Genomic DNA, 13,762 nt, shown 5'->3' with positions numbered 1-13,762 from the left:
TAATGTCCTCCCTTAGAAACTGCAACTGTAGAAAAAGTACCAATGTGTCAGTTTCTCCGTGATTTAGTTCAATTTCATTTCAATCTTAGACATTTTCCTCATGTTGAAAAGAAGCTCAAATCTCACAGGAGATCCGGTATATTAATTATGTGCTACACTTGAGATAATCGAGGGACATTACTTCTGACCAAAACCGTACCTATGTAAGTAATTAATAATTATTTTCATGGACGTCCTCCGTCACCATCCCAGCCAGGGACCAGGCTGTTCAAAATTACGTGTTACCTGAATGCCCATCTCTTAGATTAGATATTGTGTACGTCTTGCAGCCAATTCTGATAGTTGACCTCGTACATTAGGTAATTAAAGCACATAGAAAAAAAAGGGAGACAAAGATTAATTCATTTTGAGAAACGGACGGGAGATATGATCAATATACTTACTACCTACATTAAAATAAATATAATTATGGATCTCGAAATAAATTACATTCCGATTCCATTACTTTACAAAAATGTATTTTTATTTCGATATTCTGTAGATAAGAACACCGAAACTGCTTCGATAATGAATAAAGGTAAAATTGAATTAGAAAAAGTCCATTACAATAATGCTTTCACTAAACAATAAAAGCAAAATACAAACGCTTTGATTGGTAACTTTTAATTTCAAGGGAAGATCTGTTGGAGTAGGGACTCATACTCACGTGTAGAATGGCATTGTAAATTAAAAGTAAGTACACTCTAATAGATTAAGTTCCTATGCGGAGGTACTTGCCGTATTCTCTTTAAACTAAAATATATTTAAATGAACTAACCCTTGCATTTTGGTTTGCTTTTCTTTGCATTGTGCTGCGGTTTATTGTAAGTAATTTTCATTGTGTGAGTGTTATCTCATCCCACAGGAAACTACACTACTCTTAGCATTTTGAAGTTGAGTATGCGTGACCTTTCACGTAAGTCTAATCGTGAAGGCGCTCTGTTTCCGTATTTATTTCTTTTCTATACGAGAAAATTGTATCACAAATTGCTACAAAATCTGTGCGTACAGATTTTAATTGATTGAAGTGATTTTGAGGAAGTCCAGTTTTTCACGAATTAACTACCTTTTTCTATTTGCAAAATTCTGTGCTAATTGTGGATTATCCGATTCCGGCGTGAACCGAATTTTTTTTCATAATATTACACCAGTATTTATACAGGGTGTTACATATAAGTTAAGTATGTAAAATTAAAAAGAACAATTTCACTGCAATTCTTGGCCGGACAACGAAAATTGAGACAATTCCACGAATTTGAAAAGTACAGTGGGCCGAATTTGGACCGCGGACAGTATAGTTTAGGGAATGAATTGAAAAGAGAAAATGGACTAATAAAATTTTGCTTTCATGTAAGAATCCTATTTAGCACGTTTGTTAAAATATAATTCGTCTCTAATCTTGAATTTCATTTTGACATAATTATTTTTAAGTGTGTCTTTTGAGTGACCAACTTTAATTATGCAGTGACATAATTCAACGTCATATACTTACAAAATTACATTTTATTGAGATTTATACTCAAACGATACAGTATTCTGAAACCAGTAGAGTTGTGGTTTTTAAACCCCAAAATACACGACTGGAGTTAGGACTATACTTCGAAATTTAAGAGGGAAAGGATAATGGTGAATAGTGTCAATGAAGAAAAAGAATAATCGCAGATTCTCCCAGATACTTAAATACCTACTGCAACGGCAACTATAGTACTTTGTGTATCAAAGTAACCTCACAAAGAAATGATAAGAAGTAATGCAAATAAGTCTCATTTGTGCCCACATCGAGCTCTTGAAGAGGGAATTTGAAAAAAAATGGACAATTAAATATGAGAAAAAGTTTGAGAAGGATAAGAAATCGAAAAGGACGAAGACCATATCCAAGAGCCAAAGGCAATTAAAGTGAACGTTAACAAAAGTCAAAAATGTAGAATTAATTAAAACAACTGATACAGTGTGTAACAATGAAGTATGTTAGGCAAATAGCGTAGGCGGTACAAATATTTTCGCTGCATTTTGTGACAAAAGCATGAAACTCGGTACACGTGTTCATTAGGTCCAAATAAAACTTTTGACCCGCAGCACCCACCGAAATTTTCGTGTGGGTTCAAAATTTGAACACTTTTGTTCAAAAGGGTATTCAAGATTTTAAACCTGTAAAAATTGACGAATTTCGGCATTCTAGGGGTCGTTTTTGAATTATTTAGGGTCGCTGGTGCTAATGGGGGCATTAAAAAAGTTGTATATCTGACCCTTAGGCCCCAAATTTGGAGTATTTTCAAAATAATGGTTAAATTTTGAATTTGATAGTTTTAACCCTGCGTATATTTCGGATGTCGATTGCAGCTAATTTGGACGTGCACTACATGCTAGAAATGATATATTGACGTTAAAACAGTTTCTGGTGTGTAAATAGGCCGTTAATCGTTCAATAATTTATTCAAAATTTGGAAATTCCATACTTGAAGGATTTTGCCGTTCTTGGTGTCGTCTCCATATAATTTGTGGTTGCTGATGCTGATTTTGTATTCAGAAAACAGATGCGACTCATAGTTAGGCCCTTTTCAAACTATTTTACCTATTAAGAGGGAATGTTCGGCGCAGTCATACCCTTGTTGCCCCGGATTGCAACAACTATTGAATGACAAAGAAAGACGAAAGAAACGGGCATTTCATTAAGATTCGGAAATGGACATGTTCTCTGACGATATGCCGCCTATGCTTCCATTATTGCCCTCCCGGCATCGTTTGTTGGGAAATCTGTACTTCCAGTCAGTCTTGAGCTCATTCCATGACAAGTAACATCACTCAGCGAGCAAGTTCCGTCTGACTCGTGCCCCTTGAAGCAAGAGTGTCGTCAGCTGATGGCCCAGAGATGGGCAAGTTGACATATAAAGGGTAAAAAATTATTAATTGTAGGTATAGTGCAGAGCTTTGATTATAAAATACCTATATTCAAAGGTGCAGAGCACAAACTTTTACTGTTGTACTGTCTTACCTCTACAACCACAATAATTGAAATAACGAATTATCGGTCAAGAAAAGCAGGACACTTTGGTTGCTTTGCATTTTGCTACTCTTTTAATCTCTAGACGGGGGCAGTTTCCCTTCCCTGCCCCCTCTGGCGACGACCTTTCTTTGAAGTGAGGATATCGCAACGATACCGTGAAACGCCATAGATCGCGACACAGTGCCTAGGTGTTCCCAGAAGTCGCCGAGGCAGCCCCCAAAGTGCATCCGATGGCGGGCGATACGATTAGGCTGCGAGTCACAGGCGTTTTAGGCCCTGTGCGTCGCTGTAGGAACTCTAAACGCATATTAAGAGACCGTTACCACCATGACCTGACCAGCCAGAAGCTGGTTCTGGCCGCCAGTCTTCCAGTGCCTCTTCAGGTACGTCAATAGCACTGGTAGAAGACTGAACTTTTAGTAAAAGTTGATCCAATTTAGCCCCTTGGAACTTCGATGCACAGGCTTTGTGCCACTTTGCTTTGTTATGAATGAAAGCAGCTTTAATCATCTTCCCTTCCTTGAGTTGTTTTACCAGATAACCGGCCTCTAGCTTGATTGCAGATGTGTTGCACACTGACTCCATGCGCAAACGCAAGCGCGCTAAAATTTGAATTTTCGTACAACTGTCAACTTTAAGGAGTAAATAATACACATAACCTGCATAGTACCTGCTTACCTATTGTTAGTAGGTATATGTTAATGCCATGTCATCAAGATGAATTTTGTTGTCATTCCTAAAATATGCCAAAGGCGATAGAAAGAAACTATATTTCGGTATGTACTGTACAGGGCCGTAGAGAAAAACTTGGGGCCCGAGGGGTTGTTAAGCACGGGCCCCTTTTTTGTGCTTAAACTTACCTATTCCACATTACTTTATTCTACTAATCAAGGACTCATAATATGAAATATTTTATTTTAGTGAAATTGGTAATGCTTTATGGATGTAAAAATTTTATTCCCAAAAAACCATGCAATGGGCCCCAGGCACTGCGTTGCGATCGATCGCGTTTCACGGTATCGTTGCAATATCCTCATTTCCAGGGGCACGAGTCGGACGGAACTAGCTCACTGCGAGATGTTACTTGTCGTGGAGTGAGCTCAAGACTGACTGGAAGTACAGATTTCCCAACAAACGATGACGGGAGGGCATTAATGGCAGCATAGGGGGCATATCCCGTCAGAGAACATGTCCACTTCCGAATCTTATGAAATGTCCGTCTCTTTCGTCTTTCTTTGTTATTCAATAGTTGTTGCAATCCGGGACAACAAAGGTATGACTGCACCGAACATTCTCTCTTATAGGTAAAATAGTATGAAAAGGGCCTAACTATGAGTCGCATCTGTTTTCTGAATACAAAATCAGCATCAGCAACCACAAATTATATGGAAACGACACCAAGAACGGCAAAATCCTTCCAGTATAGAATTTCCAAATTTTGAACAAATTATTGAACGATTAACGGCCTATTTACACACCAGAAACTGTTTTAACGTCAATATAACATTTCTAGCATGTAGTGCACGTCAAAATTAGCTGCAATCGACATCCGAAACATCACGCAGGGTTAAAACTATCAAATTCAAAATTTAACCATTATTTTGAAAATACTCCAAATTTGGGGCCTAAGGGTCAGATATGCAACTTTTTTAATGCCGCCATTGGCACCAGCGACCCTAAATCATTCAAAAACGACCCCTAGAATGCCGAAATTCGTCAATTTTTACAGGTTTAAAACCTTGAACACCCTTTTGAACAAAAGTGTTCAAATTTTGAACCCACACGAAAATTTCGGTGGGTGCTGCGGGTCAAAAGTTTTATTTGGACCTAATAAACATGTGTACCGAGTTTCATGCTTTTGTCACAAAGTGCAGCATTTACCTCGATTTTCAGTTGTACCGCCTACGCTATGTGAAAGGTGAATGCTTTAGCTAGGCAATAACGCCGGGATTTCTTAAAATGTTTTCAAATAATCTTTTTTTTTTAGGGGTAACGTCGAGGGCTATTAGGGTGCCATATTTTGTAAATGAAAAAAGGAGACCTCATTTTCGGGGCGTTATTGCCTAGATATTACGAACTTATAGCAATTTTGGAAATTGTTCGAACTCAATTTATAGATAAGTTATCTTGGAAAAACGACTTAAATGTACCTCGAGAACAATTTAAAAATACCCTTATAGTCCAGGAAGCAGCGACATTTTTTATGCACTCATTTCTATATTCAATTCTAATTCAATTTTACAAATAAATAAGAGAATAGGTACTGGTGCGTCAGATGAAATTCTGCAAATTAACAATTATTTGGATTTGGTTTTTAGTTTGTGTAATTTAGACAAATAATAAAGAGGAAAAGACTCGCATTAAGGATCGAAAGTATTACGTTACATGCAGAATCCATTGTGAACAACCGCATAACTCACAATAAAAAAGAATAATCTTTAGTAAGTAGATAATTTTGGAAATTTCAGAAAACTATAGGTAATTTAACAGATCTGTAACGTGCATCCATATCAAATTATCTTAAATTATGTTAGAGAGCCAAACCTCAAACTGAGATGTGACATACCAAAGAGGCATCTACAACTATTATGGGTTGGTAAAAAACGATCAAGGACCATTTATCTTAAATCCCTCTCATTACATTTCACTTAAACCTTAACAAACAAAGTGATTAAGATGATAAGTAAGGAAAATAAAGGAACAGCAATGCTATCTCGCCATACCCCACCACGTCGTCGCAATTACGGTGGAAATTAGCAAATTCGACATGGTTTTTATCATTAGGCGACTATTATTTACCTATCAAATATAATTCATTCCGTACGTTAGCTGCACTCGTTACCTGCATTCTGTTGGTTATTTGAGATGACATCAAACGCGGAGGTGATTGCTTTACATATTTAATTCTTTGTTATAGTTGTGAAAGTGTGAAACCTTGCAGTTGCATATTAGTGTCTTGTCATGGGTAACGGTTTTAAATTTTTTTTACACAGCACGAACCGTGTAATTAAGTACCCAAGGCAAATGGACGGCAATCATAGTTATTAAAATATTAATTGTAATTGTGTTTCAGAAATTTGGTCAGGATAATCCAGGGTTTCAAATCGAAAACGGAGAAAATGGCAGGGCGACAAAGGATTCAGAAACGGTAAGTGGATCTGTCTTTTTTACTTTTGTTTAAGTGTCTGGTATTAAATTAGCAATTGACCTTGCTTATAGAACAATAACTTTTTGGGCGAACTTTTGGAAATGCTCATATCGTAGATACGTCTGTCTGTACCAAACTTTGCCAATCGATTGCTATACTGGATTGCTTTCTGTTTTACTCCGCCTCAATGGAAATGATTTATTGGTTGTGGTTAGGGGTATTATTCAGTCACCATGTACATCACAAATTAGTTACGTAGATCACAACAATGAGCCGGATTTACAAGTTGGCATTGAAAGGGCAACGGAGCTATTTTCAACATCTGGAATGTCTTCGTCTACTAACGATTTTAGCTATCTGAAAATAGCTGTATTTGGTGTTGAATGCATCCGCCTTGTTTTTTTTTTACCATTGCGAACGTTAGGGAGGATTAGCTGTTCTGCATATACTCTTGGTACATTCACGAGTTTCTGCTATTAATTTAAAAAGAGTTGCTACAGTAACATATTTTAACGCTGATACTAATAAAAGCGTTTTGAACGTATTGAGTTTTTGAGTTACTCTAATTTTTCAATTTATTAACGGAATTTCAACGCCTATACGTAACTTTGTGCTCTTTTTTGCTGCATGAAACAAGTTTTGTGCTGTCATGATTTGTGAATTATTCAACTTCTTGGGAACGGAATTCCCGAATAAAAAGTGAAATAAAAAATAACATGTAAAAAGTTAATCCTAATCGACTTACGTAATATGCATTTCAACTACGTAGTATTCAGGTATTGAAATTAGAGAATTGTGTTCTATTTGCAAAGAATCAATGCAGCGTTTCTAGATTTCTCTAACGAAGTACCTAGTGAAAGAAGCTTTTGACATCTTTTTGTCTGAACGCGCGCGGTGGTTATCTTGGACGTCAAGATCATTTCCACTTTTTTCCAATGAAATCAGTAGATTTTGATAAAAATCGTATTAAAAATGGACATGGAAAGGTAGGTAGGTATCAAGTTCGGTTTTCTTGGACATTAAGGTACGTTATCTGAAAAATGTCGACACATCTTGGTTAAAATACACGTGGCGAATATTTTATTTTACTTTCTAGATTTAAATTAAAGTATTGTCTGCTTAAGATCAAGCCCAAAATATTCAGATTAAACCACTGTTAGTACATTCCTTACGAAAAAATGTGAAACAGATTCTTGTCAGACTATTGGAAAAATACTTTCCGTTTTGTTTGAAGTACCTAGTTCTTATTTATGTTTGAGATATATGGATAATGTAGACTCTCAAAAGTATAGTAGATATTTGCCATCGGGATTTCTTAATCTTACAGATCGAATAAAAAAGGCATAAAACTAACAAAATTTGTCCTGAAGTTCAATATTGATTTAACCTCTCCTCGAGCACTGTTGATCCAGAAGACACCGCGTTCAAAGGACGCGCCGCTTTAAACTTTCAAATTTCATTTAGCGGAAGTAGAACAATTTTAAGGCGTGATTAAATATTTTAGTAAAACAACCCGCCAACCGATAAAGCTAAACGATCCTTTTTACATTTTGCTTTAAGGTTACATTTCCGAGTTTATTTCCGGCCGTAAACGAAAATAATCGCTGGGTTAATTTGAAATGAAACATTTTTAATTCTTTATAAACTTAGTAAGCTATAAGTAAACTCGGCAATTTGTAACAGCTTCATTTTCTCATCACGTTCATCTTTTAGTCGCCCCGTTATATATGTTTCTTTTGTCCCTGCGTATACCAGTATGGCGGACGTTAGGTATGTATGCATAATTTAAATTTGCAAACGTTTGGGTTTGATAAAAGTTTAAAGGGCGTCTTGATAGACAGCCTTCGCACTATTGAAGGTAGACGCCTGAAACATAAACACGAAAAAAGCACGTGCGGCCAGTTACGTATTTTTCGTGTTACCTACTTGCGTAAACTACGAATGACACATTTCCCACTACCTATACATTATTTAAAAACTTATAACAGTTATTACCACACTTAATAAATAAATATAAAGAGTAGTGCTTTGAATAGAAACAGCTTTGTTTGTTTTTCCACTAAAAGTTCTTGGACTATCAACTTAAACAACATCCATTCGAATGAGAGTACCGCATTTTAAAATTCCCCACAGCGCTTTACCCACCACCATCGAAAAAGGGATATCGTGACATCCTTTTGGTTGATATTTATCACATGTAACATTTCTTAAGCCTTCGATGTTGTTCTTGCCAAACACGAACTAGAGTGTAGAAGGCGTCCAAAAAGACTCATTATAGTTAACATTCCGAGTTGTAACTCAAACTCAAAATTCTAAGAATTGCAAATTTGAATTAATTTTTAATTTTATACCGAGTTTTATACTCGATAGTTTTGATTATAAAGCACAATACGCTGAACGTTCTCTCGATTTAAAGTGTACCCCAGCAAAGCACAGTCTCAGAATTAAACCTTTTCCATGTTTACTCCTTTTTAAGCGTGAAACAAATATGCAACACCACCAACACCAATATTCAACGCCAATTTCTAAGCCCGAAGGATTAATCGTCCCCGTTTTGTGTTTTCCACACCATAGCTAACCTTCGAGCCTCATATAATAAAAATCACTCGACGTTTTTCCGAAATTCTACCTATTTGGAGAACAGCGTTTAAATGTATGATGGTTTTTCCACTGTGCTTCGACAGGCAGCAGTTGAGTTCTAATCAACTCTAACGTGGGAGTCGAAGAGCAGTAGTAAAAGCTCAATTCAATTAAAAATTGTTACAAAAAATATCAATTGATGACCTTTCAATTAACTTCAAAGTTTTACGGATTCGCACATGAACGATCATGGGACGTAGCAGTGAAGTATGAAACGTAAATTACATTTGTTAATTACATGTAAGTGCCGCAGCAAAAGTTTAATTACTACAACCTTTAAAAGCAGTGCCATTTCTTCGCGATTTATCTTATTTAAGCCGAACGGAGTATTCCGAACATTAAATAACAGATTTGAATAATCGCATTAGGTTTATTCCCCCTTTTTATTAAATCCTCTTAACTTGAACGCTTAATTTTAAGAGGAATTCGTTAAAAATACTGTGTACCTACCCCGCTTTAACTGTGTAGACTTTAATTATCCCTTTTCATTACAGAAAATCAAAGTCGACGGTATCGAAACTGAAAGAGCGCAATGGGGAAATGGGTTGGAGTTTCTCATGTCGTGCATCGCTATGTCGGTAGGTTTGGGGAACATATGGAGATTTCCGTTTACGGCGTATGAAAATGGCGGGGGAGCTTTTCTGATACCTTACATTGTTGTGCTGATAGTAATTGGGCGTCCTTTGTATTACTTGGAGATGGCACTAGGACAGTTTACAAGCAGAGGGAACGTCCAGTCATTTTCAAGCTTGAGCCCCGCAATTAAAGGTTGACCATTATGAAATCGTTCCATAACATATATTGTGGATTTCAGGAATAGGGTATGGTCAACTGCTGGGCAGTACTTGTATAGCCACCTACTACTGTTCACTAATGGCGTTGACATTATTCTATCTTGTAAGTTCATTTACTTCTGATCTTCCTTGGTCACACTGTAAAGTGGAGTGGGAAACGGAAAATTCTCAAAGAAATGTCACATGCGTTTCATCCAAGGATACGGAGAGTGTGACTGGTCGGAACAAGATTAGTTCTTCCGAACTGTGGTTTACGTAAGTATGTAGCAAAAACATTGACTTTCTAACACCGTCCGCTTCAGAAAGGAAGTGTTGAAAGAAAAGGAGCAGATTAATGATGGAGTAGGTCCTCCCGAATGGAGACTCACACTGTGCCTGCTATTAGCCTGGTTTTTAACTTTTGCGGTTTCCGTCAAGGGAGTAAAAAGTTCTGGGAAAGTCTCCTACTTTCTCGCCCTGTTTCCATACGTTGTTATGGGTGCGCTTTTAATACGAGCAGTAACATTAGAGGGCTCCACTGAGGGAATGTTGTATTTTGTAACACCTCAATGGAGTAAATTGGCGAGGGCAGAGGTTTGGTACGCTGCCGTTACACAATGTTTTTTCTCACTGAACGTCGGACTTGGAAGCATTATCATGTACTCGTCTTACAACAGTTTCGACCACAACATCAACAGAGATGCATTGGTCGTAACGACATTGGATACCTTTACTTCTCTTTTGGCGGGTACGACAATCTTCGGCATCTTGGGCAACTTGGCACATGAACTAAACGTGCCGGTTGAGGACGTTGTTAAATCGGGAGGCACGGGTTTGGCATTCATTTCCTATCCTGATGCAATTGCAAAATTTCAAAGCGTTCCCTGGGTACGTTGTTGGTACCAGTTTGGCGTGGGGTAAACCAATAATTCGTTTCAGCTTTTTGCAATTCTCTTCTTCATTATGCTTTTCGTCTTGGGAATTGGAAGCTTGGTAGCACTTCACGGATGCGCAAACACAATGATCATGGACAATTTCCCTACAATTAAACCTTGGAAGGTTTCGGCGGCGACAGCGCTATTTGGATTTCTGGTCGGATTGGTGTACATCACGCCGGTGAGTTCTATCTAAAGTAGTGACCTGAGGGTGTAATTATTATAGTTAGGCAAATAGCCAAAAAACCATATCATAATTACGACGGCGGCAATAGTATATTAAGTATAAGTATAGGTAAGGAATTTTTACCGTTCGAAGACAATTGTTTGAGAATGGCAACCCTTAACGTTCGACGTGCTTATAACATTTTTTGCGCGATCGAAATTAAAATTATGCAACTAATATAAATATGCACTATAAGAAATTAACGAGCAGAATAAATAAATAAATACATCACTAGGTAACCAGTTTATTTGTCAAAATTGAAATTAATCATTTCATAAAATTGTGCATGTCTCTGATGTAGTTTGCTAGCTTTGCACTTCCATAATGACTTAATGAGCGAGGTATTCGCCGGTGGCCGAATGGTATGTCGAAGATTCTTTACAGAACAAAATTGTAATTGGAATATGTTAAGAAAAACGAAAGCACATCTTCAAACACATTGATATCTATTGCTTTAGGGCCTTTAGGTATAAATGAATAAACGTCTTCTTTCTATAGGAAACAACAGCACAAATTGTAGGTTTAATGTAACAATAATTAAAGATTAAATGTATTGTAAGACTGTTGATTTTGAACTGATTGTTTTTAAAAAGGCGTCGGTAAGTATTTTTACCCAAAATCGTCATGAAACATTCATTTTCATGCCTACTTTGTGTCAGGAAAGTGTTAAGCCCCATTCAGATAGGTGGTAGTGCGATGCTGTTGCCTTGTTATGCGGTGCGGGTTGGTGCTGTCATGTTGACATTTGCTTTCACAATCACCGCAAAATTGGCCCGCCTACATAAGTATGACCAATCAGCAGCAGCAAATTTGCTTTGACAGATCGCCACGACAAATGTTGCGCTTCTATTGGTGCTTGCTAAGGTAGTGCAGAAAGTTTGAAGTTTACATACTTTCGGCACGCGGCTGCAATTCGTCTGCACTGCACATGTCATTGTGAATTGTCATATGGGTATACGTATTTCAAACTTTTATACAAAGGCACCGCACCGCAACAGCACTGCACTACCACCTATGTGAATGGGGCTTTAGTTTCCATGACGGAGGCAGACCAGTCTACTTTTCCTGCCACCTGTCACTTTACCGGCCGCACTTGTCACATTGCTAAATGTCTATAATGACTCCTGTCATCATTGACAGATTGGTATTAATCAAGAATTATTATATTAATCAAGAAATACGATTTCGGGTAAAAATACATACCGACGTCTCTATAAAAACAATCAGTTCAAAATAAACACTCAAAGTCTTACATTACATTTAAATTTAATTATTACTACATTAAACCATTGAATAAAGATTAGACGTAGAATTTGTGCTGTTGTTTCCTATAAAAAGAACACGTTCTTCATTTGAACCTGAAGCAAAAAAGATCAATTGAATGTGTTTGAAGATGTGCTTTCGTTTTTCTTAACACATTTCAATTTAATGTCACTATCAGTGGATAAAATTTTATCTGCAATTTCCATTTTGTTCTGTAAAGGAATCTTCGACATACCATTCGGCCACCGTCGAACACCTCGCTCATAACGGAAGTGCAAAAGCTAGCAAACTACACAGACACATGCACAATTTTGTGAAATTATTAATTTCAGTTTTGACAAATAAACTGGTTACCTTTAGTCCGCTTCTTAATTTCTCAGTGCATTATATCACAGATTTAAATATTAAATCTGTGATTATATATTATGTGACATAATTTAATTCCGGTCGCGCAAAAATGATATAAGCACGTCGAACGTTAAGGGTTACCGTTCTCATAACAATAACAATTGTCTATTCGAACGGTAAAAATCCCTTACCGTTCTCCATACTTAATATGCTATAATGGACTTTGACTTATATTCAAAATAACCATAGGTTCCTAAAAAAATTGTGTACAATTTTATTGAAAGTATTCAAGAAAATTCAGAATATCCGCAGCTGCAAATTTTATCACCGAACAAACTTTGACTCCCCCCTCCCCCCTCTTTCTACCCGTACTGTCAATTAGGAGTAAAAAGGTTCACCTCGGTTCCTATACAGGGTGGTGCCTAGCGCAACGCAGCATAGGGATTTCAATGGTAATTTCTTTATAGTCAATTACTAGCTCCCCTAATTATTTTAGAGCAAAAGTCTAAATAAGTTTTTTTAGAGAAAAAAATACTGCATCTGTTCATACTTTTAGTTATAATTTTCCATTTTTCAAAACCGTAGAAATCGACAAAATAAAAAATTACATTTTTATAAATCAGTGATGCTTTGGAATCTTTTAACAAATTACAAGCGCATCGCATCTAAGTTATCGTTATTTGACGTCGAACGATTTTCATATTTAATTCTGTTACAACTATCACATGCAAGAAAAAGCGGCAATTGGGTAATGTTTTTTTAGAGAATGTATGCTGCACCTGCATCAGATACTATTTGTTTATCAGAGAGAATCAGAGTAGGTACCTACATAATCGAAGAAAAAAAAACTGATTTGAAACAGATTTGTTCCTAAACTTATATTCGGATTTTCCGCTACTGCAGCCAAAACGTTGAATGTATTGTCGTTTTCCTGATGGTTTTGATGGACATTTTGAACGTTATTGCTCTTGCAGTTCTTTAACTTATTTATAAACAAGTATAAAGTTAATATACGTCAAAGGCAAATAATGAAACGTGATCGCTGTTTCTTTAGGTAATTCCAAGGCATATCTGATTTATTGTAAAATGAACCTTTTTACTTTGTTGATTTCTACGGTTTTGACAAACGGAAAATTATGAATAATAGCATGAACAGATTCAGTATTTGTTTCTCTAAAAAAAACTTATTTAGACTTTTGCTCTAAAATAATTAGGGGAGCCAGTAATTAACTATAAAGAAATTACCATTGAAATCCCTATGCTGCGTCGCGCTAGGCACCACCCGGTATACAGAGTTCTCCATCTACTTTTGTGACAAAATTCGTTTTCAGGAATACTCTCCCTCAAGTAACATCGGCTTGCTCACATTAGTCAACGTAATTAATT

The 13,762-nt window shown here is 36.7% G+C and overlaps 1 protein-coding gene across 1 annotated transcript; it reads left to right on the top strand.

Moving 5' to 3' along the window:
• The first annotated feature begins 5,536 nt into the window (after positions 1–5,536).
• Positions 5,537–10,861, top strand: LOC116182293 (sodium-dependent nutrient amino acid transporter 1-like). Its single transcript, XM_031502822.1, has 6 exons — positions 5,537–5,926; positions 6,117–6,191; positions 9,326–9,599; positions 9,646–9,880; positions 9,928–10,492; positions 10,544–10,861. The coding sequence occupies exons 1-6, from the start codon at positions 5,909–5,911 to the stop codon at positions 10,733–10,735; spliced, it is 1,359 nt and encodes a 452-aa protein (XP_031358682.1). The 5' UTR covers positions 5,537–5,908; the 3' UTR covers positions 10,736–10,861.
• The last annotated feature ends 2,901 nt before the right edge of the window (positions 10,862–13,762 follow it).

Source organism: Photinus pyralis, unplaced genomic scaffold (genome assembly GCF_008802855.1).
Source record: "Photinus pyralis isolate 1611_PpyrPB1 unplaced genomic scaffold, Ppyr1.3 Ppyr1.4_LG1, whole genome shotgun sequence".
NCBI lineage: Eukaryota > Metazoa > Arthropoda > Insecta > Coleoptera > Lampyridae > Photinus > Photinus pyralis.
Note: the sequence above shows the minus strand (reverse complement) of the source record. Positions and strands in the feature narration are given on the sequence as shown.